This window comes from Coregonus clupeaformis, chromosome 23 (genome assembly GCF_020615455.1).
Source record: "Coregonus clupeaformis isolate EN_2021a chromosome 23, ASM2061545v1, whole genome shotgun sequence".
NCBI lineage: Eukaryota > Metazoa > Chordata > Actinopteri > Salmoniformes > Salmonidae > Coregonus > Coregonus clupeaformis.
The window spans coordinates 48026230-48052739 of NC_059214.1; the positions used below are offsets into that span (position 1 = coordinate 48026230).

At 43.5% G+C, this 26510-nt stretch overlaps 1 protein-coding gene across 6 annotated transcripts in view; it reads left to right on the top strand.

Moving 5' to 3' along the window:
• Window positions 1-26510, top strand: part of LOC121536473 (tensin-1-like) — a 318940-nt gene that overhangs the window by 197620 nt on the left and 94810 nt on the right. For all 6 annotated transcript variants that reach the window (XM_045206739.1, XM_045206740.1, XM_045206741.1 and 3 more), the window contains one exon: window positions 18355-18396. In XM_045206739.1, the coding sequence (XP_045062674.1) occupies window positions 18355-18396 (42 nt within the window). The remainder of the gene's footprint in view (window positions 1-18354; window positions 18397-26510) is intronic.

A 26510-nucleotide genomic window follows, 5' to 3' on the forward strand; every position in this document is an offset into this window, starting at 1 on the left:
TTATTTGTTGCTTTTATTTCATATTATTTCATATTGTATATATTTTTTTTTTTGGGGGTTTCTTTCTTAAAACTGCATTGTTGGTTAAGGGCTTGTAAGTAAGCATTTCACTGTATACCTGTTGTATTCGGCACATGTGGCAAATACTATTCATTTTATTTGAAAGGGATGAGAGACATGTAGTACCCCAAAACACACACACACACACACACACATACATACACACACACACACACACACACACACACACACACACACACACACACACACACACACACACACACACACACACACACACACACACACACACACACACACACACACACACACACACACACACACACACATATGGACTGTAGCTCGTGGTTTGGTTCCAGACTGGCCATCTCTAGCTTAAAGGGCTGAGTGTCAGACTTCCATGGTCCTGGGCATCATATTTAACTGTGTGTCATGTTCAAGGAGGCTCTGTTTGACTATATTGATGTTCTCAGCCTGGGAAACTCCCTGCACTCTACCTTTCTTTGTGGGTGCTTCATAGAGTGGCTTATAATTATTTGAGTGCTATGAATTGGTCAATGGAGGCTCAATGTGTAGTTGCAGAGTGAGATGGAGGTGTATATAAAAGTTTATTGAATACTGGCCTACATTTTTTTTTTTAATGTCAGACACACTTAGCAGAGACCCACTGTAACTTAATTTGATTGTCAGGCTTCCAGTGTCACGATCGTCGAACACAGTGGACCAATGCGCAGCGTGATGAGTGAACATACTTATTTTATTCCACACAAAACAAAACAACAAAACGATAACGTGACATCCTTGGTTACAATACAAAACCAACACGGAACAAGATCCCACAAAACACTGTGGAAAACAGGCTGCCTAAGTATGGTTCCCAATCAGAGACAACAAGCAACAGCTGATACTCGTTGCCTCTGATTGAGAACCACCCCGGCCAACACAGAAACACATGAGCTAGATAATCAACCTAGAACACAAAACACATAGAAACAACACACCCTGGCTCAACATAACATAGTCCCAGAGCCAGGGCATGACATCCAGTCTCTACACTCTTAGAATAAAAGGTGCTATCTAGAACCTAAAATGGTTATTTGGCTGTCCCCATAGGAGAACCCTTTGAAGAACCCTTTTGGTTCCAGGTAGAACTCTTTTGGGTTTCATGTAAATCTCTTTCCACAGAGGGTTCTACATGAACCCAAAATAGTTCTACCTGGAACCAAAAATAATTATCCTATGGGGACAGCCGAAAAACCCCTTTCTATGAGTGTATAGTTTATCTGTCTATGACCTCATACCCTCTCAGTGTCTCTGACCTCATGCAGATCTGCTATCTTAATTGGATCACTCTGTTGTCACAGGAAATGTGAATTGTAATTTATTCAAAGTTTAAAAATGCTTCTAAAGTTTGTAATTTACATTTTAAAATATCTTGATTTGCCCTAACAAAAAATGTATCAACCCCTACAAAAATGTCAATTAATTATAATTCACATAATAATTCACATTTCCTGTTGCTGCAAGATTATTTTCCTGCTGTGAGAAGCAGGGTCAAATAGCAGCGCACCTGTACCCCCTCAGTCACTATGACCTCATAATCAGTCTCTATTACCTCGTACCCTATCAGTCTCTATGACCTCATAAACCCTCAGTCTCTGTCCTCATAATCAGTCTCTATGACCTTGTAATCAATATCTGACCTCATACCCCCTGTCTCTATGACCTCATACCCACTCAGTCTCTATGACTTCATAATCAGTTTCTATGACCTCATAATCAGTCTCTAAGACCTCATACCAACATTCTATGACATCACACCATTCAATCTAACTTTCAACTTCATAGTGAGTCGCTGTCTGTTTTGTCATAGTTTTTGCTATAATACCATTGCACTGCCATTCCACATCTGTCTTTCTACGAGCCAGCTGACCTCTATACTGACACTTCTACACCATGAAAACCATGTAAAAGCACGTTCATCTACACGTCCCTGTGACCTCACACATGCCTTTGTTCCGTAACTAGACTCCAGGCTTGCCTCTCATTACACTGTAAAGGCCAGATCAGACACTGCTATAACAACAGGGTGTTGTGGCCAAATATGTTGTTTTGGGGAGAAAATGTCTGGCCGTGAAATTTGGCCTGGTTACAAATCCACAGACCAGTTTTATTGCTGCAAGGATCACAATATGTGTTTTCTTGTCCATTTCTAAGAAAGCTCCCCTCGCTGACACACCTTTCTTACTAGAGGAGAGATTTCAACCCACTAGAGCCTCAGCTAACAGCAAACTTTCCCACAACTTTAGAGAATGTTAGATAATTAATTGATTAAGTTAATTTAGAGAATGTTCCCTTAACAGTCTCATTAGGTCAGATATTTTAGATTTGTTAGCTGCAGTCAATTCTATGCAGTTCCAGGCCCAGACTTGAAGGATGTTTTTGCTACACCTGACCCCCCCCCCCCCCCCTTTCCCCAACAGTCAACTATGTATACATAATTATATTCATGACCATGTTAGTGATTGCTGTTGAGTTTAATAAAGGGAGACCCGCAAAAATGTGAGTCAATATGTTGAAAGTAAAAAAATATGAAAAACAGTGTTTGGAAGGTGACTGGGAATCAGAGACAAACGTTTGTGTTCAATATTTGTTGTTTTATTTTGTTATTTTACTATTTCTATTTTACAATTGTTGCAATGAGACGTATAACACAAGGAGCCCCTGTGTTATTTTTTATATATATATATATTTTTTTTAATGGAGATTATAGTCCCAATTGAAAGGGATAAAAAATATATCCTACAACTGAAGAACTTACAGTGTGCAAGAGACACGCCTGCCAGACAGTGAGCACCTCAAGCTCATCACATAGTTCTGGTCAGAGAAGGGGAGCTGCTATACTAATACACAGATTTACTCCATTTATATGGTGAAGTAAAAAATAAGGAAAGGAGATGCATATTGTTATCAGTCCCTTAACCCTGGCAAGACGGAGCTGCTCTTCCTCCCGGGGAAGGACTGCCCGTTCCATGATCTCGCCATCACGGTTGACAACTCCGTTGTGTCCTCCTCCCAGAGTGCGAAGAGCCTTGGCGTGACCCTGGACAACACCCTGTCGTTCTCCGCTAACATCAAGGCGGTGACCCGATCCTGCAGGTTCATGCTCTACAACATTCGGAGAGTACGACCCTGCCTTACACAGGAAGCGGCACAGGTCCTAATCCAGGCACTTGTCATCTCCCCGTCTGGATTACTGCAACTCGCTGTTGGCTGGGCTCCCTGCCTGTGCCATTAAACCCCTACAACTCATCCAGAATGCCGCAGCCCGTCTGGTGTTCAACCTTCCCAAGTTCTCTCACGTCACCCCCCTCCTCCGCACACTCCACTGGCTTCCAGTTGAAGCTCGCATCCGTTACAAGACCATGGTGCTTGCCTATGGAGCAGTGAGGGGAACGGCACCTCCGTACCTTCAGGCTCTGATCAGTCCATACACCCAAACGAGGGCATTGCGTTCATCCACCTCTGGCCTGCTGGCTCCCCTTCCTCTGCGGAAGCATAGTTCCCGCTCAGCCCAGTCAAAACTGTTCGCTGCTCTGGCACCCCAATGGTGGAACAAGTCACTCACCACCTTCCGGAGACATTTGAAATCCCACCTCTTTAAGGAATACCTGGGATAGGATAAAGTAATCCTTCTACCCCCCCACCCCCCCACTAGCTATAGGGTGAATGCACCAATTTGTAAGTCGCTCTGGATAAGAGCGTCTGCTAAATGACTTAAATGTAAATGTAATGTAAATGTTATTGAACGGGGTCTATTACAATGTTCAATGTATATGCACCCAATGAAGATAAACCTGGGTATCTCAAAAATGTTGTTGATTTGATTTCTGATAAAGTGAAGGGGTTCTTTTTTTAATGGGAGGAGATTTTAACTGCATTTTATCCAGTACTGAAGATAAGGCTCCCCCTCTAGAACACCCCTATCCAGAATGAGACCCCTCTAGAACACCCCTATCCAGAATGAGACCCCTCTAGAACACCCCTATCCAGAATGAGACCCCTCTAGAACACCCCTATCCAGAATGAGACCCCTCTAGAACACCCCCTATCCAGAATGAGACCCCTCTAGAACACCCCTATCCAGAATGAGACCCCTCTAGAACACCCCTATCCAGAATGAGACCCCTCTAGAACACCCCTATCCAGAATGAGACCCCTCTAGAACACCCCTATCCAGAATGAGACCCCTCTAGAACACCCCTATCCAGAATGAGACCCCTCTAGAACACCCCTATCCAGAATGAGACCCCTCTAGAACACCCCTATCCAGAATGAGACCCCTCTAGAACACCCCTATCCAGAATGAGACCCCTCTAGAACACCCCTATCCAGAATGAGACCCCTCTAGAACACCCCTATCCAGAATGAGACCCCCTCTAGAACACCCCTATCCAAAATGAGACCCCTCTAGAACACCCCCTATCCAGAATGAGACCCTCTAGAACACCCCTATCCAGAATGAGACCCCTCTAGAACACCCCTATCCAGAATGAGACCCCTCTAGAACACCCCTATCCAGAATGAGACCCCTCTAGAACACCCCTATCCAGAATGAGACCCCTCTAGAACACCCCTATCCAGAATGAGACGTGCTTTAAGAAATGGCTCCATGGAACTGGATCTGGCAGATGTGTGGAGACATTTAGACCCTAAAAGAAGAGATTTTACGTTTAACTCCCACCCCTATAAATGTTATTCTCGTATTGACTACTTCTTTATGCATTACTCTCTCTGATCATGGGCCGGGGTCAGCTTTATGGGATCTTGACAGACATTTTCACACCTCACATTGTGGAGGATGGATGCTTCACTACTTGTTGAAACAAAATTTAGACAGTTTATTCATTCAGAATTTGAACAGTACTTACAGTGGGGAAAAATAAAAAGTATTTAGTAGGCCACCAATTGTGCAAGTTCTCCCACTTAAAAAGATGAGAGAGGCCTGTAATTTTCATCATAGGTACATGTCAACTATGACAGACAAATTGAGGAAAAGAAATCCAGAAAATCACATTGTAGGATTTTTAATGAATTTATTTGCAAATTATGGTGGAAAATAAGTATTTGGTCACCTACAAACAAGCAATATTTCTGGCTCTCACAGACCTGTAACTTCTTCTTTAAGAGGCTCCTCTGTCATCCACTCGTTACCTGTATTAATGGCACCTGTTTGAACTTGTTATCAGTATAAAAGACACCTGTCCACAACCTCAAACAGTCACACTCCAAACTCCACTATGGCCAAGACCAAAGAGCTGTCAAAGGACACCAGAAACAAAATTGTAGACCTGCACCAGAATGGGAAGACTGAATCTGCAATAGGTAAGCAGCTTGGTTTGAAGAAATCAACTGTGGGAGCAATTATTAGGAAATGGAAGACATACAAGACCACTAATAATCTCCCTCGATCTGGGGCTCAACGCAAGATCTCACCCCGTGGGGTCAAAATTATCACAAGAACGGTGAGCAACAATCCCAGAACCACACGGGGGGACCTAGTGAATGACCTGCAGAGAGCTGGGACCAAAGTAACAAAGCCTACCATCAGTAACACACTACGCCGCCATGGACTCAAATCCTGCAGTGCCAGACGTGTCCCCCTGCTTAAGCCAGTACATGTCCAGGCCCGTCTGAAGTTTGCTAGAGTGCATTTGGATGATCCAGAAGAGGATTGGGAGAATGTCATATGGTCAGATGAAACCAAAATAGAACTTTTTGGTAAAAACTCAACTCGTCGTATTTGGAGGACAAAGAATGCTGAGTTGCATCCAAAGAACACCATACCTACTGTGAAGCATGGGGGTGGAAACATCATGCTTTGGGGCTGTTTTTCTGCAAAGGGACCAGGACGACTGATCCGTGTAAAGGAAAGAATGAATGGGGCCATTTATTGTGAGATTTTGGGTGAAACCCTCCTTCCATCAGCAAGGGCATTGAAGATGAAACGTGGCTGGGTCTTTCAGCATGACAATGATCCCAAACACACTGCCCGGGCAACGAAGGAGTGGCTTCGTAAGAAGCATTTCAAGGTCCTGGAGTGGCCTAGCCAGTCTCCAGATCTCAACCCCATAGAACATCTTTGGAGGGAGTTGAAATTCCGTGTTGCCCAGCGACAGCCCCAAAACATCACTGCTCTAGAGGAGATCTGCATGGAGGAATGGGCCAAAATACCAGCAACAGTGTGTGAAAACCTTGTGAAGACTTACATAAAACGTTTGACCTGTGTCATTGCCAACAAAGGGTATATAACAAAGTATTGAGAACCTTTTGTTATTGACCAAATACTTATTTTCCACCATAATTTACAAATACATTTATTAAAAATCATACAATGTGATTTTCTGGATTTTCTTTTCTCATTTTGTCCGTCATAGTTGACGTGTACCTATGATGAAAATTACAGGCCTCTCTCATCTTTTTAAGTGGGAGAACTTGCACAATTGGTGGCTGACTAAATACTTTTTTTCCCCACTGTAGTTTAACCAAACACCTGATATGTCACCTGCTGTTCTGTGAGAAGGGGCGAAGGCGGTATTGAGAGGGTGCACAATTTCATCAGCAAGGGAAAAAAAATCAAATTATGCAGAAAACTGGAAGATGACATTGAGAGATTGGAAACCATGCTTAAACAACAACAATCCCCCTCAATCCTCATCCAATTAAACTTTTTCATTACAGTGTAGTTTAGCGGTGACGGTGAAGTGTACATACTCGGTATTCATATCCCGAAATAAATAAACGGTCTCATTACAATGCATTTTAATAGAAAGTTAGCAAAAATAAATAAGATCTTGCTAACGAGGAAAGGAAAATACCTGTCTATTTGTGGAAAAATCACCCTGATTAACTCTTTAGTCATATCCCAGTTTACCTATTTGCTTATGGCCTTGCCTGCAACTTGTTTTTTTAAATGATATGGGCCAAAAATATTCAATTTTATTTGGAACGGCAAGCCAGACAAAATTAAACGGGCATATTTATATAATGAATATGAATTCGGAGGGCAGACATTATTAAATATTAAAGCATTAGACCTCTCACTAAAGGCTTCAGTCATACAAAAGTTATTCTTAAATCTGAACTGGTTCTCTAACAGATTAGTAAGAATGTCTCACCCCATGTTCTAGAATGGCATTTTTCCCTTTATTCAGATTACAACCTCTCACTTTTGGTTATTTGAAAATTAAATAATTGCCAAAATATCACTATTTTTAAAACAAGCCATAGAAAGTTGGTTGCAATTTCAGTTGAATCCACCAGAAAAGACAGAACAAATATTACAACAAATATTATGGTTAAACTCAAATAAACTAACAATAATAAACTAACTTTAAACTAAACTAAAAATAAATAAAAACGGTATAATTGTTGTACATTGTATCATAAATAGGTCTGGTGGAGTTATATCACACATGCAGCTAATAAAAATATATGGAAATGTCTGCTCTACTCAAAATTACAACCAACTAATTGCAGCGTTACCGCAAAAATGGAAGAGGCAAGTGGAAGGGGGAGAAAGTAAGGAACTTGTCTGTCAACCCCGCATTAAAGACCAAAGTTGGTTAAAGAAAATTGTGATACATAAAAAACTATACTAGTTTCATTTAAGGACCCAGAAATTGACAGCTGTGCCATATAGATTGCAAAATGGTTAGGAAGAGATTTTTGATGTACCGATTCTATAGCACATGGTTTATGAACTGATACACAAAACTCAGTTTTTCAATCAAATGATTATACAAAATTCTTGACATACAACCATCCCAGCTCTGCAGATATTGCTACGAAGAGACAGAATCATTAGATAATTTGTTTTGGTACTGTTTAGATGTAGCTTGGTACTGTTTAGATGTAGCTTTGGTTGCAAGTTCAGGAATGGCTGAAGAATTGCAACATTTACCTGGAGCTAACTCTACAAATCGCACTGCTGGGTGATTTAAAAAGTCATAGTGAATCAATCAATAATGTAATAATACACTTAGCAAAAATGTTTATCTTTAATTTACAATATGTAGAATCTATGAGAATAGAAAGGTTCAGAGCTTTTGAGAAACATCACAGCACAGTTGAAAAATATATGGCAAATAGAAATCAAAACTGAATGGTGTTCAGGGATAGATGGGAGGAGTTGAGTGGAGCTAAAGGATGGGACTAAAAACAAACAAAAGATAACTATTGTAAATTATACTGTGTCCGTAAAATGTATATAGTATGTATAAGCTGGAAGTAGAAGCCTAAGTGTTGTTGTCCATTAGTTTACTCCAATTAGGGGAGGCGTGGTAGGGTTAGGGTTAGGGTTAGGGCAAAATAATAAAGGAAAAATAACAGATATTATACACCCTGATCAAACGGGGTTCACTGCAGGTCGTCAACTATCAGATAATATAAGAAGATGGCCAAATGTTATATCATCTACCACGACTCCGGGTAAATATGGCACTGGCCTTGGATGCACAAAGGGCTTTTGATCAGGTATCATGGCCTTATCTGTTTCAAGTGCTGCGTGAATTTGGATTTGGCCCCAAGTTCATTAGATGGGTCCAAATCCTTTATTCGACTCCCTACGCTAGAGTCAGAGTAAGTGGACATTTATCTGCACCTTTTATCATTAAAAGATGGGTCCGGCAAGGATGCCCACTGAGCATGCTCCTTTTTGCCATTAGTATTGAACCTCTTGCCCAGATGATAAGATCCAGTCCGAATATCAAAGGCTTAGAAGTTGGCGAGGAATAGCATAAGATCTCTCTGTATGCTGATGATATATTGCTGTTTATGTCTGATGTACACAACTCTGTGCCATACTTGATGAAATGTATAAAAACATATGGGATTTACTCTGGATTTAAACTGAATGTAAGTAAGACTGAAGCCTATCCTATGAATGGGTTCACCCCACATCAGGTACCCTGTCTGTCAATTTTCAGGTGGCCTGACAAGGGAATAAAATATCTAAGTATTACTATTCCTAGCTCTCCTGAGGACCTGTATAAAACAAACTATATACCAAATGAATTGATGATCTTAGAAGATGGATGATTCTACCTCTCACTTTATCAGGAAATGTAGAAACAATTAAGATGAATATTCTTCCCAGAATGCTATTCCCATTTCAGACGCAACCTGTTCTGGTTCCAGAATCCATATTTCAATAATTAGACCGCCTACTTTCGAGGTTCCTATGGCAAGGTAAAAAACCAAGGGTGAGGTACAAAACACTCCTAATGTCCAAAAGAATCAGGCGGTCTAGTGTTACCAGATTTTAGGTGGTACTACTGGGCCACCCAACTACAATCAATGATTACTTGGATAAAAACTTGATCTGAATCTAGATGGCTTGAAATAGAAGAAACCCAAGGTGGTCAATATCCACTAGCAGTAAGACCTTTCCTGGGAAAGTGGACAGACTGTGATAGTCAGAACCCATGGTCCAATCATACGCTACAGATTTGGAGGACAGACTGTGATAGTCAGAACCCATGGTCCAATCATACGCTACAGATTTGGAGGACAGACTGTGATAGTCAGAACCCATGGTCCAATCATACGCTACAGATTTGGAGGACAGACTGTGATAGTCAGAACCCATGGTCCAATCATACACTACAGATTTGGAGGACAGACTGTGATAGTCAGAACCCATGGTCCAATCATACGCTACAGATTTGGAGGACAGACTGTGATAGTCAGAACCCATGGTCCAATCATACGCTACAGATTTGGAGGAAAGCACGTCTCCATCTGCCTATGGCCATATCATCCCTAACTGTGACTGCATATCTTACACATTTCATCCCATTATCAATAGATTCAGGTTTCCAAAAGAGGTCATTACTCCATTTGCAATTTGTATACAAAGTTCGGAAGAACAACCAAGTTAAATCATTCGGTGAACTAAGTTCAGACATTCATTTGCTAAAGTCAAATTTATTTAGCTATTTACAACTAAGATACTATTTACTGAAACACACCAACTGGGTAAAAATGAAGGGTGAGCCGTCTCCAATAGAAAAATATCTAATTAATATCTAGAAAAGGACAACTAGTACTAAACAAATAACCAAACTATACCAATCTATTGCTGTCATGACACAGAGCAATACTCTGCTAACTAAGTGCAGGTGGGATTCTGTACTTGGGGAGAATATTGAAAATGTATCTTGGGAGGCGATCTTTAGAAATGCTCATACCATTAGACTCAAATATAAGGAAAGAATATACAGTGAGGGAAAAAAAAAGTATTTGATCCCCTGCTGATTTTTTATGTTTGCCCACTGACAAAGAAATGATCAGTCTATAATTTTAATGGTAGGTTTATTTGAACAGTGAGAGACAGAATAACAACAACAAAAATCCAGAAAAACGCATTTCAGAAATGTTATAAATTGATTTGCATTTTAATGAGGGAAATAAGTATTTGACCCCCTCTCAATCAGAAAGAGTTCTGGCTCCCGCGTGTCTTTTATACAGGTAACGAGCTGAGATTAGGAGCACACTCTTAAAGGGAGTGCTCCTAATCTCAGCTTGTTACCTGTATAAAAGACACCTGTCCAAAGAAGCAATCAATCAATCAGATTCCAAACTCTCCACTATGGCCAAGACCAAAGAGCTCTCTAAAGATGTCAGGGACAAGATTGTAGACCTACACAAGGCTGGAATGGGCTACAAGACCATCGCCAAGCAGCTTGGTGAGAAAGTGACAACAGTTGGTGCGATTATTCGCAAATGGAAGAAACACAAAAGAACTGTCAATCTCCCTCGGCCTGGGGCTCCATGCAAGATCTCACCTCGTGGAGTTGTAATGATCATGAGAACGGTGGGGAATCAGCCCAGAATTACACAGGAGGATCTTGTCAATGATCTCAAGGCAGCTGGGACCATAGTCACCAAGAAAACAATTGGTAACACACTACGCCGTGAAGGACTGAAATCCTGCAGCGCCCGCAAGGTCCCCCTGCTCAAGAAAGCACATACACAGGCCCATCTGAAGTTTGCCAATGAACATCTGAATGATTCAAAGGAGAACTGGGTGAAAGTGTTGTGGTCAGATGAGACCAAAATCGAGCTCTTTGGCATCAACTCAACTCGCCGTGTTTGGAGGAGGAGGAATGCTGCCTATGACCCCAAGAACACCAACCCCACCGTCAAACATGGAGGTGGAAACATTATGCTTTGGGGGTGTTTTTCTGCTAAGGGGACAGGACAACTTCACCGCATCAAAGGGACGATGGACGGGGCCATGTATCGTCAAATCTTGGGTGAGAACCTCCTTCCCTCAGCCAGGGCATTGAAAATGGGTCGTGGATGGGTATTCCAGCATGACAATGACCCAAAACACACGGCCAAAGGCAACAAAGGAAGAAGCACATGGCCTAGCCAGTCTCCAGACCTTAATCCCATACAAAATCTGTGGAGGGAGCTGAAGGTTCGAGTTGCCAAACGTCAGCCTCGAAACCTTAATGACTTGGAGAAGATCTGCAAAGAGAAGTGGGACAAAATCCCTCCTGAGATGTGTGCAAACCTGGTGGCCAACTACAAGAAACGTCTGACCTCTGTGATTTCCAACAAGGGTTTTGCCACCAAGTACTAAGTCATGTTTTGCAGAGGGGTCAAATACTTATTTCCCTCATTAAAATGCAAATCAATTTATAACATTTTTGACATGGATTTTTCTGGATTTTTTTGTTGTTATTCTGTCTCTCACTGTTCAAATAAAACTACCATTAAAATTATAGACTGATCTTGTCTTTGTCAGTGGGCAAACATACAAAATCAGCAGGGGATCAAATATTTTTTTCCCTCACTGTAAATGGAAAATCATCAGTAGGTACTTTCTAACTTCAGACGATAAGACCAGAAATAACCAGTGAATGCTGGAGAAAATGTGGAGAACTATTCGCAAACTACCTACCTATTTTCTGGTCTTGTCCTAGAATAATGAAATTTTGGAATGATGTTTTTGACTTTTTAAACAATATATTTAAATGCTCCCTGGCAAGGAACCCAAAGAGTGCTATGCTTGTAGTAATTCCTGAGCGGTTTCAAAATGCCTATCTATTAAATATACTTTTGTCTGCAGTAAATAAATGTATTACAGCACATCGGCTAAATAAGAACATTCCTACCATAGAAGAGTGTACTTGTAGAGTGAAAGAAATGTATTTAATGGAAAAGATTACCTATAAAATAATGTGTTTTTATGTTGTTTTATTTATTTTTATTTTTTTGGCGCTTAATTGTATAATTATTTGATTTGTTAAATAAACTTTTGTATGTCAGAAGACCGAACCTTAATAATAATCATCATACTTACTTCACAAACACTAGACATAGCACACAACCATAGTACTGACACTCACTCCACAGTGGTTGGGAAAGGGTATGGGGCCTGGACACGTAGCGACCGAGACCCCACTGCTGTCAGAGATCACACAAACTGACTCAAAGTAGTTTAGGGAATGAGTAAGGGATGCAGACAATATTAATAATGATGTTTCCACTACCTCGATAATGAATTGTTATGCTGTAAACTAATGCTAAAAAATAGTCTCATTAGGTCATTAACTAAGATTTTCATAGGAATGTTCCCGTGATGTGAAAGGAATTAAGTTTCCAAGAGACCATTCCCTTAATGTAAAATAGAACATACCCAGAATATGGTTACCATGTTCTCAGAACATAAGATATTAATGTTTGATGGAAACGTTGCAAGAACATTAATGTGTCCAGTTTTCTGTGGGTTAGGAGAATATTCCATCAACGTCCCACCAAAACATACACATGGGAACGTTTGTGTCCCCCAAAAAATGAATTACACATCTTGTTACTGTTGCCAAGCCAATCGACCACTGATCCATTCATAGCTCTTTGTCTCTTGGCAAGGTTATGGATACTCATACACACAGTGCTTTTAACATTAGTGTTTTCAGCTTACATATTTGACACACGTGATTTCATTGTGCATGTTAATTTATACTGTAAGTATTATTCAACATGTCCTCTCCTGGGATTTGAACTCACAACCTCTTGGTTCATGGTACTCCGATCTTCCTGCTAAGTCACCATGTCCACGTCTTTTCTCATCATTAATTTGATTTACTTATTTCAGCAATTTAAGGGCTTTAATATTAGTGGTCTAATATTGGTGGGGCATTTTACCCAGTTTTAATGTTACTCCTGAATCACTATCATCGATAAGAGATTTACTTCAAAATGCATTCACCCTATTGCTTACACCTATCCAGTTAATTCAAATCTACAGATCTAAGTGCCTAGGGAGGAGGGGTTAGGGTTTGCTTCTGGACAGGCCCTAGCTATACAGGCCCAGTAAGCATGCGCCCTAGAGAGTTCCCTTATTGGGACAGTGGTTAGGGCCTTGGTCGTTGGTACTGGTGGCCTGGGTTCGATACCCGCTAGGGGAGTGCACTACTCTCACATTCTTTGCAATATAATTTATGTTCATGTTATTATTTGGCAACAGTTACAATGCCCCTAACTGATCTAATTAAAATGGGTTTCTCATTGAAATATGGGAATCTGTAGGAATACCCCTTGAGCACAAATTCTGACCACATTTCCACTACCTCTCATAACTTATCAATATTCATTAATTCTATATAGCTGAGCATCACTCCACAATCTTCTTGAAATCCATGGCAACCATGTTCTGTGTATGTTTGGTGGAACATTCTCCTAACCCACAGAAAACGGACACATGAATGTTATTGAAAAGTTCCCATGAACATTAATATATGTTATCCTGAGAACATTGCAACCATGTCCTGTGTATGTTTGGTGGGACATTGATGGAATATTCTCCTAAACTGGACTAGAACATTGTTGTATATTCTGAGAACATTGCAACCACGTTCTAGATAAATTATGTTTGACATTAAGGGAATGTTCTCCTAACTTTAACACCATAGCATGCTCAAAAGATTATCAGAAGGTTTTTGCTAACATAGATAGAATGTTCCCCTAACTAATGGAAAACTGGACACTCAAACATTAGGGGAACATTACAAAAAATGTTCTGTCTCCCTAGAATTGTTAGCTGGGGATAGCGTGACACACGCCCACACCCATTCTAGTGCCTTTTGTTGTTTGTTGTGTGGATCATGTGGCTCTTTCTCTTATGTGGGTTACACAGTTTTATATATAGTAGCTATATGCCACTTACACACAGACACTTCTCTCCAAAGCAACTTACAGTACAGCATGTGATCCCTGTGGGAATTGAACCCACAACCATGGTGTTTGCTAGCCCCACACTCTTACCAACTGATCTACACAGGACCCAGTATTGTCTCTGTCTGACCTTGGTGGGTTTTCTAGGCTACTCCCCAAAGGAGGTGTTAGACTGGTCTTTCACTTTTCTGTCCTGTACCCTGTAGATCAGGGTGTCAAACTCATTCCACGGAGGGCCTAGTGTCTGCGGGTTTTAGTTTTTTTTCCTTTGAATTAAGACCTAGACAACCAGGTGAGGGGAGTTCCTTACTAATCAGTGACCTTATTTCATCAAGTACAAGGGAGGAGTGAAAACCCACAGACACTCGGCCCTCCGTGGAATGAGCTTGACACGTGTGCTTTAGAGTAATGGAAAATTAGAATGTGCACACATACACACACTTCCTCTCCGAGTAGGTATCTTTGGCTGACATACACACACTTCCTCTCTGAGTAGGTATCTGTGGCTGACATATACACACTTCCTCTCTGAGTAGGTATCTGTGGCTGACATACACACACTTCCTCTCTGAGTAGGTATCTTTGGCTGACATATAAACACTTCCTCTCTGAGTAGGTATCTTTGGCTGACATATACACACTTCCTCTCTGAGTAGGTATCTTTGGCTGACATATACACACTTCCTCTCTGAGTAGGTATCTTTGGCTGACATATACACACTTCCTCTCTGAGTAGGTATCTTTGGCTGACATATACACACTTCCTCTCTGAGTAGGTATCTTTGGCTGACATATACACACTTCCTCTCTGAGTAGGTATCTTTGGCTGACATATACACACTTCCTCTCTGAGTAGGTATCTTTGGCTGACATATACACACTTCCTCTCTGAGTAGGTATCTTTGGCTGACATATACACACTTCCTCTCTGAGTAGGTATCTTTGGCTGACATATACACACTTCCTCTCTGAGTAGGTATCTTTGGCTGACATATACACACTTCCTCTCTGAGTAGGTATCTTTGGCTGACATATACACACTTCCTCTCTGAGTAGGTATCTTTGGCTGACATACACACACTTCCTCTCTGAGTAGGTATCTGTGGCTGACATATACACACCTCTCCTCTGTGTAGGTATCTGTGGCTGACATATACACTTCTCCTCTGTGTAGGTATCTGTGACTGACATATACACACTTCCTCTCTGAGTAGGTATCTGTGGCTGACATACACACACTTCCTCTCTGAGTAGGTATCTGTGGCTGACATACACACACTTCCTCTCTGAGTAGGTATCTGTGGCTGACATATACACACTTCCTCTCTGAGTAGGTATCTTTGGCTGACATATACACACTTCCTCTCTGAGTAGGTATCTTTGGCTGACATATACACACTTCCTCTCTGAGTAGGTATCTTTGGCTGACATATACACACTTCTCCTCTGTGTAGGTATCTGTGGCTGACATATACACACTTCTCTTCTGAGTAGGTATCTGTGGCTGACATATACACACTTCTCCTCTGAGTAGGTATATGTGGCTGTACTAGAGTTTTGAAGCATCATTGCCATATTAGTTGGGGGAGTGTATGTATTGTCTGCTGGCTGTGACTTTGATACAATGCCCTACGATTTAATGCCGGTCTTCTTACCTAGTGCTAGTGTGTGTATAGGCTATCATCCCACTCTTTGGCTTCTCATGTCACTCCAACACCACTCTGCTAGCCAGAGCCACCGTGCTAGCCAGAGCCACCGTGCTAGCCAGAGCCACCGTGCTAGCCAGAGCCACCCTGCTATCCAGAGCCACCGTGCTAGCCAGAGCCACCGTGCTAGCCAGAGCCACCGTGCTAGCCAGAGCCACCTTGCTAGCCAGAGCCACCGTGCTAGCCAGAGCCACCCTGCTAGCCAGAGCCACCCTGCTATCCAGAGCCACGTGCTAGCCAGAGCCATGCTGCCAGAGCACCTTGCTAGCCAGAGCCACCTGCTAGCCAGAGCCACCCTGCTAGCCAGAGCCACCCTGCTATCCACCACCGTGCTAGCCAGAGCCACCGTGCTAGCCAGAGCCACCTTGCTAGCCAGAGCCACCGTGCTAGCCAGAGCCACCCTGCTAGCCAGAGCCACCCTGCTAGCCAGAGCCACCGTGCTAGCCAGAGCCACCGTGCTAGCCAGAGCCACCTTGCTAGCCAGAACCACACCAACCAATGACATCATGGATTCCTTGAGACCTGGCTCTCCTCTCTCTCCCTGTTTATTTCTCTCTCTCTCTCTCTCTCTCTCTCTCTCTCTCTCTCTCTCTCTCTCTCTCTCTCTCTCTCTCTCTCTCTCCCTGTTTCTCTCTCTGTCTCTCTCTGTTTCTCTCTCTCTCCCTGTTTTTTTCTCTCTCTCTCTCCCCCTGTTTCTCTCTCTCTCTCTCTCTCTCTTTCTCTCTCTCTCTCTCTCTCTCTCTCTCTCTCTCTCTCTCTCTCTCTCTCTCTCTCTCTCTCTCTCTCTCTCTCTCTCTCTCTCTCTCTCTCTCTCTCTCTCTCTCTCGCTCTCTCTCTCTCTCTCTCTCTCTCTCTCTCTCTCTCTCTCTCTCTCTCTCTCTCTCTCTCTCTCTCTCTCTCTCTCTCTCTCTCTCTCTCTCTTTCTCTCCCTGTTTCTCTCTCCCCATGGCTGTATATGGTTGTGCTGCAGCAGCATGACAGGGCTTGGAGGGATGGAGATAGTCTCTCTGGCCTGGGCTAATGGAAGGGATGTGTCTCTTAGTGTAAATATTTACCCTCAGAGGGTTTATAGATGCTCCCACGCACTCAAGGCGTATCCCAGCTCTGCTTTTACCCAGCGCGGCACTTAGGAATTCTAGGCCCATGAATAGAAATATAACATGACAGATATACGACATCGGCAGACCAGGGTCAAAATAGTATTTGGGGCATTTTTATTTATGTAAGGTGCTATTGATTGAACTTCCCTGGTGTGCCGGATGGGTGGGGTTTGCATTTGTGGGACTATGCCATTGGTTCAATTGTGCCAGGCAAGCTAAATCAAGGGCACCCAAGTAATTGAAAGTAAACAGATTGCCTATTATTTTCACCCAGGTCTGATTATGGCACACACTGTGGGATACACAAAGACCATAGACACATATACAGTGGGCTCTGAAATGATTGACATCCTTGATAAAGATGAGCAACAATGACTGTGTAAAATAGATAATTCAAATACTGAGCTATATTGTATGCTCAAAAAGATTAGGGAATGTATATTATTTTATACTAATACATTTTTTTAGAGAAAGAGATTTTGTTTAAAAAGTAATAATTTTTCTCAAAAAAGTAAGGGTCAAAATGATTGACACACCCATTTTCAATACCTTTCAGTACCTCACCATGCGAGGATAGCAGCACTGAGCCTTTTTCTCAAATGTTTTATGAGATTGGAGAACACATTGGGAGGAATCTTAGACCATTCCTCCATACAGAATCTTTCCAGATCCTTGATATCCTTCGTCTGCCCTTATGGACTGCCCTCTTGGGTTTCATGTCCGGAGAATGGGTTGCCATTGCAAAATGTAGATTTTAACCATTTCTTTGTGGGTTTTGATGTGTGCTTGGTGTATTGTCTTGCTGGAAGATCCACATGCGGCCAAGTTTCAACCAGGTTTTTGGCTAAAATGTCCTGGCACTGGGTAAAGTTCATGATGCAGTTGACCTTAACAAGGGCCCCAGGACCAGTGGAAGCCAAATAGTCCCATAACATCAAAGATCCACCACCATGAATGAGTTTCTACATAGTCAAAGCTTTCCCTAAGTTTGGGTCTGTCACAGTGGTCAGGGATTCTGCCACTGTGTACTTTCTGTTTAGTGCCAAATAGCATTCTAGTTTGCTCTGTTCTTTTGTTAATTATTTCCAATGTGTCAAGTAATTATATTTTTGTTTATCTCTCTCTCTCTCTCTCTCTCTCTCTCTCTCTCTCTCTCTCTCTCTCTCTCTCTCTCTCTCTCTCTCTCTCTCTCTCTCTCTCTCTCTCTCTCTCTCTCTCTCTCTCTCTCTCTCTCTCTCTCTCTCTCTCTCTCTCTCTGTCTCTTCCTTTCTTCACCCTTCTAGGCACCTGGAAACGACATCTCCCTGAAGCATGTAGAGACCATGGTGAGTCTGAGCTGTATCTTATTGTCTATTTGTGTGTTTGTGTGTGTGTGTTATTTTTCTAGCTAAAACACCTCAAACCATTAAAAAAGGGATGAGGGATGCTATTGCTCCATTGTGTTATTGTAATTGTGATGCCAAGCCTGCCAGGTCTTAAAGTGGTCCTCTGTAGCTCAATTGGTAGAGCATGGCGCTTGTAACGCCAGGGTAGTGGGTTCGATCCCCGGGACCACCCATACGTAAAAATGTATGCACGCATGACTGTAAGTCGCTTTGGATAAAAGCGTCTGCTAAATGGCATATTATTATTATTATTATTATTATTATTATTATTATTATTATTATTATTATTAACCATGTATATTCTTTTTTGATTTATGTTGCTCAGGTAGAAACAAAGGGTATATGCGTAATATACTGTAAATACACACTAATCTACTGAAAATACACATTAATCTACTGTAAATACACACTAATCTACTGTAAATACACACTAATCTACTGTAAATACACACACATCTACTGTAAATACACATTAATCTACTGTAAATACACACTAATCTACTGTAAATACACACTAATCTACTGTAAATACACACTAATCTACTGTAAATACACACTAATCTACTGTAAATACACACTAATCTACTGTAAATACACACACATCTACTGTAAATACACACACATCTACTGTGTTCATTCACAAAAGTACAGAAGCAAATACACATAAACACACCCAAACTGAACAAATGAATGCAGTGTGCACACACACACACACACACACACACACAGTCACACACACACACACACACACACACACACACACACACACACACACACACACACACACACACACACACACACACACACACACACACACAATCACACACACACACACACACACGCACGCCCACACACACATGTTGGTTTTACTATCCAAGTGGGGACCATAAAATGCATTCCCATTAAAAAATCATATTTTCCCTAACCTTAAACCCCTAACCCCTAACCCTAATTCTAACCCTATTTAAGGTTTAAATAGCATTTTTCCTTTTGGGGACCGGAGAAATGTCCCCACTCAAATGTTCCTTGTTTTTCTATCACGTGAGGACTTCTGGTCCCCACAAGGATAGCAAAGTTAGACCACACACACACACACACACACACACACACACACAACACATACATATACATATACACACACACACACACACACACACACAAACACACATACATATACACACACACAGGGAGTAATGAAATACACAACCAGGGTTTTTCTATCAACTCTCCATCATATATTCTGTATCAGTTGCTGCTACTAGTTCATTTTGTCCACATATTTTTCGGTTGGTATGTTTGAATTTGTATGCTTGTTTAATGGTGTGTATCCACTATCCAGTACAGAGCCAGCCATGTGAGTGACCTAGCCTAGCATACAGTATAGACTGCCTTTTACATACACCCTTTAGGGTTTGGACTGGGTCTTATTTAGTCTGAGAAAGGAAGTATCACGTTACATATTGGGACTCACTACCCAAAGCTGAGACGCAGCCCATATTTAAGGAGGGAATAAACCACCACCCAAAGCTGTGTGTGTGTCTCTGTGTGTGTGTGTGTGTGTGTGTGTGTGTGTCTCTGTGTGTGTGTCTGTGTGTGTCTCTGTGTATGTGTGTGTGTGTGTCTCTGTGTATGTGTGTGTGTGTGTGTCTCTGTGTGTGTCTGTATGTGTGTGTGTCTCTGTATGTTTACTGTATGCATATCTAGTATATTGTATGTTTACTGTATGTATAGCTAGTATATTGTGTGTAATGTATGTATAGCTCATATATTGTATGTGTACTGTATGTATAGCTAGTATTTTGTATGTTTACTGTATGTATAGCTAGTATATTGAATGTCTATTGTATGTATAGCTCATATATTGTATGTTTATTGTATGCATAGCTAGTATATTGTGTATACTGTATGTATAGCTCATATATTGTATGTTTATTGTATGTATAGCTCATATATTGTATGTTTACTGTATGTATAGCTAGTATATTGTATGTTTACTGTATGTATAGCTAGTATATTGTATGTTTATTGTATGTATTGCTAGGATATTGTTTGTGTGTATAGCTAGTATATTGTGTGTGTACTTCTATGTGTGTCAGTGCATTCTGTAGCTACAGTTCACAATTTCACCTGTAAAAGAGTGAGTTTATCTTCTGTCTACAGTATAAACACATTTATCCTATCCAAACAAAGTGACAGAGGGCCCTCAACCCCTTTCAGCTGATGCCAAACAAAGACCACACACACACACACACACACACACACACACACACACAACACTGCAGAACTGGATGAATCAGACTCACAAAATGATAAACGACAAGCTCCAGATACATCTGCTCTGACTTCAACTTGGAATCCCATTTGGCCAAAACTATGCATGTAGACTCCGCTACAGCTCAGATGTAATCAGATAGCTATGATTCAATCATTGATGTTGGGGGCTTAAACTGCTTAAATTTAATGTAGACTCACTGTGGGCCAAATCCCCCTGATCTTTTGACATCCTGTTTTACATCCCTCAAACAGATAGACTGAGGATCTGTCTGTCTTTCTGTCTGATGAGGGATGAGGGGGATGGATGAGGATGAGGAGGATGGATGAGGATGAGGGGGATGGATGAGGATGGGGGGATGGATGAGGATGAGGGGGATGGATGAGGATGGATGAGGATGAGGGGGATAGATGAGGATGAGGAGGATGGATGAGGATGAGGGGGATGGATGAGGATGAGGGGGATGGATGAGGATGAGGGGGATGGGTGAGGATGGGGGGTGGATGAGGATTAGGGGGGATGGATGAGGAGGGGGTCAATCTTCAGGGCTCCATTTGTCTTTTTGTTGTGGACAAGTTTGTTGGAGTGTGGGGTTGTGAGGTGGGGGTGGTTGGGGGGCAGTTTGGTGGAGTGTGGGGTGGTGAGGTGGGGGTGGTTGGGGGGCAGATTGGTGGAGTGTGGGGAGGTGTGGGTGGTTGGGGGGAAGTTTGGTGCAGTGTGGGGAGGTGGGGGTGGTTGGGGGGAAGTTTGGTGGAGTCTGGGGTTGTGAGGTGGGGGTGGTTGGGGGGAAGTTTGGTGGAGTGTGGGGTTGTGAGGTGGGGGGTGGTTGGGGGGAAGTTTGGTGGAGTGTGGGGTTGTGAGATGGGGGTGGTTGGGGGGAAGTGTGGTGGAGTGGGAGGTAGTGAGGTGGGGGTGGTTGGGGGGAAGTTTGGTGGAGTGTGTGAGGTGGGGGTGGTTGGGGGAAGTTTGGTGGAGTGTGGGGTTGTGAGGTGGGGGTGGTTGGGGTGAAGTTTGGTGGAGTGTGGGGTTGTGAGGTGGGGGTGGTTGGGGTGAAGTTTGGTGGAGTGTGGGATTGTGAGGTGGGGGGTGGTTGGGGAAGTTTGGTGGAGTGTGGGGTTGTGAGGTGGGGGTGGTTGGGGTGAAGTTTGGTGGAGTGTGGGGTTGTGAGGTGGGGGTGGTTGGGGTGAAGTTTGGTGGAGGTGGGGTTGTGAGGTGGGGGGTGGTTGGGGGAAGTTTGGTGGAGTGTGGGGTAGTGAGGTGGGGGTGGTTGGGGGGAAGTGTGGTGGAGTGGGAGGTAGTTGGGTGGGGTGGTTGGGGGAAGTTTGGTGGAGTGTGGGGTTGTGATGTGGGGGTGGTTGGGGGGAAGTTTGGTGGAGTGGGGGGTTGTGAGGTGGGGGTGATTGGGGTGAAGTTTGGTGGAGTGTGGGGTGTGAGGTGGGGGGTGGTTGGGGGGAAGTGTGGTGGAGTGTGGGGTTGTGAGGTGGGGGTGGTTGGGGGAATTGTGGTGGAGTGGGAGGTAGTGAGGTGGGGGTGGTTGGGGGGAAGTGTGGTGGAGTGGGAGGTAGTGAGGTGGGGGTGGTTGGGGGGAAGTGTGGTGGAGTGGGAGGTAGTGAGGTGGGGGGTGGTTGGGGGAAGTGTGGTGGAGTGGGAGGTAGTGAGGTGGGGGTGGTTGGGGGGAAGTGTGGTGGAGTGGAGGTAGTGAGGTGGGGATGGTTGGGGGAAGTGTGGTGGAGTGGGAGGTAGTGAGGTGGGGGTGGTTGGGGAAGTGTGGTGGAGTGGGAGGTAGTGAGGTGGGGGTGGTTGGGGGAAGTTTGGTGGGGTGGAGGTAGTGAGGTGGGGTTGGTTGGGGGAAGTGTGGTGGAGTGGGAGGTAGTGAGGTGGGGTGGTTGGGGGGAAGTTTGGTGGAGTGGGAGGTAGTGAGGTGGGGGGGTGGTTGGGGGGAGTGTGGTGGAGTGGGAGGTAGTGAGGTGGGGGTGGTTGGTGGGGAAGTGTGGTGGAGTGTGGGGTTGTGAGGTGGGGGTGGTTGGGGGGGAAGTGTGGTGGAGTGGGAGGTAGTGAGGTGGGGGTGGTTGGGGGGAAGTTTGTGTGTAAGTGCGCGTCTCTGTACCTGTGTTTGTGTGTGTGTGCTTTGCCAACTGAGGGCATAATTGAAGTCTGTACAGATGAACAAGGAAGTGGCTGCCAAGAACCAAAGCATCATGAGGCGTGTAGCGCCTAGGGCCGGTCATGGGCATTAGGTCTGTGGTTACACTGAAGTCTTTCAGCCCCACCGCTGTTACTGGGCCCCTCAGTCTCTCAGCGACACACTCCCTTATCATATGACTACATGCACAAGACCCACTTCTCTGTTCTCCTTTTATTAGTGTTTGTTTTTATGTTTCCACATTTGTTTGTCCTCTTTACCTGGACTAGGCCATAAAGCTCAATGACAAATGCTCAACAACTATTGAAGAACTCTAGTGAGGTATCACATCGTAGGAGATTAGGTCAGGATAGGGTCATCTGTGATATCCATGGTAAGCCACACACACACACACACACACACACACATACACACACACACACACACACACACACACACACACACACACACACACACACACACACACACACAACAAACAAACACACACAGGTCCACGAAGGGAGTAATGAGGAGCAGAAAAAGAGTGGATGAAGGTTGTGAGTCAGCTGACGGGGGTCTAAACCCAGGGAGGGAAAGAACATTCACAATGTGGAGGAGGAGGGGAGGGGAGGAGAGGTAGAGACAGAGAGGGAAAAGATGACGAGATACAGAGGGAAGGAGGGAAGAGAGGTCTGGAGAGAGAAAGAGAGGGAGCACTCTGGAGTCTGATGGAGTTGGGGGCATTTTGTCTTCTTCCTCCACTGGAAGAGAAAGGGAGCGTTTTGTGAAGGAGGGTGGAACAGGACAGCGAGAAAAGGAGAGAGAGAGAGACTTTCACTCCTCTCTAGAGATGAACCGGGGAGGGTCCCTGCGAAGACGTCTGTCCTCCCTCCGTGGGGCCTGGCGATGGAGTACGGGCTACCTGTTTAGGAAGGTAGGAAAGAAGGGATGGAGGGAGGGAGAGGAGAGGGGTACCTGGAAAAGGGGGCGAGGTAGGCTACAGGAATGGCTGTCAATTCCTGATCTCTTCTCTGGTCTCTTCTCTTGTCTCTTCTCTAGTCTCTTCTCTGGTCTCTTCTCTTGTCTCTCCTCTTGTCTCTTCTCTGGTCTCTTCTCTTGTCTCTCCTATTGTCTCTTCTCTTGTCTCTTCTCTTGTCTCTCCTCTTGTCTCTTCTCTTGTCTCTCCTCTTGTCTCTCCTATTGTCTCTTCTCTGGTCTCTTCTCTTGTCTCTCCTCTTGTCTCTCCTCTTGTCTCTCCTCTTGTCTCTTCTATGGTCTTTCCTCTTGTCTCTTCTCTGGTCTCTTCTCTTGTCTCTCCTCTTGTCTCTTATTTGGTCTCTCCTCTTGTCTCTTCTCTTGTCTCTTCTCTTGTCTCTCCTCTTGTCTCTCCTCTTGTCTCTTCTCTTGTCTCTTCTCTTGTCTCTCCTCTTGTCTCTCCTCTTGTCTCTTCTCTGGTCTTTCCTCTTGTCTCTTCTCTGGTCTCTTCTCTTGTCTCTCCTCTTGTCTCTTATTTGGTCTCTTCTCTTGTCTCTTATCTTGTCTCTCCTCTTGTATCTCCTCTTGTCTCTTCTCTAGTCTCTTCTCTGGTCTCTTCTCTTGTCTCTCCTCTTGTCTCTTCTCTGGTCTCTTCTCTTGTCTCTCCTATTGTCTCTTCTCTTGTCTCTTCTCTTGTCTCTCCTCTTGTCTCTTCTCTTGTCTCTTCTCTGGTCTCTTCTCTTGTCTCTCCTCTTGTCTCTCCTCTTGTCTCTCCTCTTGTCTCTTCTATGGTCTCTTCTCTTGTCTCTCCTCTTGTCTCTCCTCTTGTCTCTTCTCTGGTCTCTTCTCTTGTCTCTCCTATTGTCTCTTCTTTGGTCTCTTCTCTTGTCTCTTATCTTGTCTCTTCTCTTGTCTCTCCTCTTGTCTCTTCTCTGGTCTCTTCTCTTGTCTCTTCTCTTGTCTCTCCTCTTGTCTCTTCTCTGGTCTCTTCTCTTGTCTCTCCTCTTGTCTCTCCTCTTGTCTCTCCTCTTGTATCTCCTCTTGTCTCTTCTCTTGTCTCTTCTCTAGTCTCTTCTCTGGTGTCTTCTCTTGTCTCTCCTCTTGTCTCTTCTCTGGTCTCTTCTCTTGTCTCTCCTCTTGTCTCTTCTCTTGTCTCTTCTCTTGTCTCTCCTCTTGTCTCTTCTCTTGTCTCACCTCTTGTCTCTCCTATTGTCTCTTCTCTGGTCTCTTCTCTTGTCTCTCCTCTTGTCTCTCCTCTTGTCTCTCCTCTTGTCTCTCCTCTTGTCTCTTCTATGGTCTCTTCTCTTGTCTCTCCTCTTGTCTCTTCTCTGGTCTCTTCTCTTGTCTCTCCTCTTGTCTCTTCTTTGCTCTCTTCTCTTGTCTCTTATCTTGTCTCTCCTCTTGTCTCTCCTATTGTCTCTTCTCTGGTCTATTCTCTTGTCTCTTCTCTTGTCTCTCCTCTTGTCTCTTCTCTGGTCTCTTCTCTTGTCTCTCCTCTTGTCTCTCCTCTTGTCTCTTGTATCTTCTCTTGTCTCTCCTCTTGTCTCTCCTCTTGTCTCTTCTCTGGTCTCTTCTCTTGTCTCTCCTCTTGTCTCTTCTTTGGTCTCTTCTCTTGTCTCTTATCTTGTCTCTTCTCTTGTCTCTCTTGTATCTTCTCTGGTCTCTCCTCTTGTCTCTTCTCTTGTCTCTCCTCTTGTCTCTTGTCTTGTCTCTTCTCTTGTCTCTCCTCTTGTCTCTTCTCTTGTCTCTCCTCTTGTCTATTCTCTTGTCTCTTTTCTGGTCTATTCTCTTGTCTCTTCTCTTGTCTCTTATCTTGTCTCTTATCTTGTCTCTCCTCTTGTATCTCCTATTGTCTCTTCTCTTGTCTCTCCTCTTGTCTCTTCTCTTGTCTCTTCTCTTGTCTCTGCTCTTGTCTCTTCTCTTGTCTCTCCTCTTGTCTCTTCTCTTGTCTCTTTTCTGGTCTATTCTCTTGTCTCTCCTATTGTCTCTTCTCTTGTCTCTTCTCTGGTCTCTCCTCTTGTCTCTTCTCTTGTCTCTCCTCTTGTCTCTCCTCTTGTCTCTTCTCTTGTCTCTTCTCTTGTCTCTCCTCTTGTCTCTCCTATTGTCTCTTCTTTTGTCTCTTCTCTGGTCTCTCCTCTTGTCTCTTCTCTTGTCTCTCCTCTTGTCTCTCCTCTTGTCTCTTCTCTGGTCTCTTCTATTGTCTCTCCTCTTGTCTCTTGTCTTGTCTCTTCTCTTGTCTCTTCTCTGGTCTCTCCCCTTGTCTCTTCTCTGGTCTCTTCTCTTGTCTCTCCTCTTGTCTCTTCTCGTGTCTCTTATTTATTTTTTGTCTGAGTGTCCCCTTGTTCCTCCTGTCCTGTTCATGGTCTATTGTTGTGGAACTTGTTCTTTCCCTTTTCAGACCTACCATATGGTTTTGATCAGGGTTCCACGGAGACCCCCCACTCGTTACCCCCGCCCCTTTTTATTGCTCAAGGGTATCATGTCCACATTTGGTCTAGAGTGTTTTGTTTTATGTTATGGGGAATAAATAATCATACTTTCTTGTTTCGTTGCTAGCCAATATTTTATTTATTTATTTAGGAGCGAAATACCACTGAAATCAAATGAACTTGCCTGTTTTATGAGTGATCACAATGCTTTTGCTCATAAAGCATAGTCTGGACCGTCAGCATCCCAGTCAGCAGG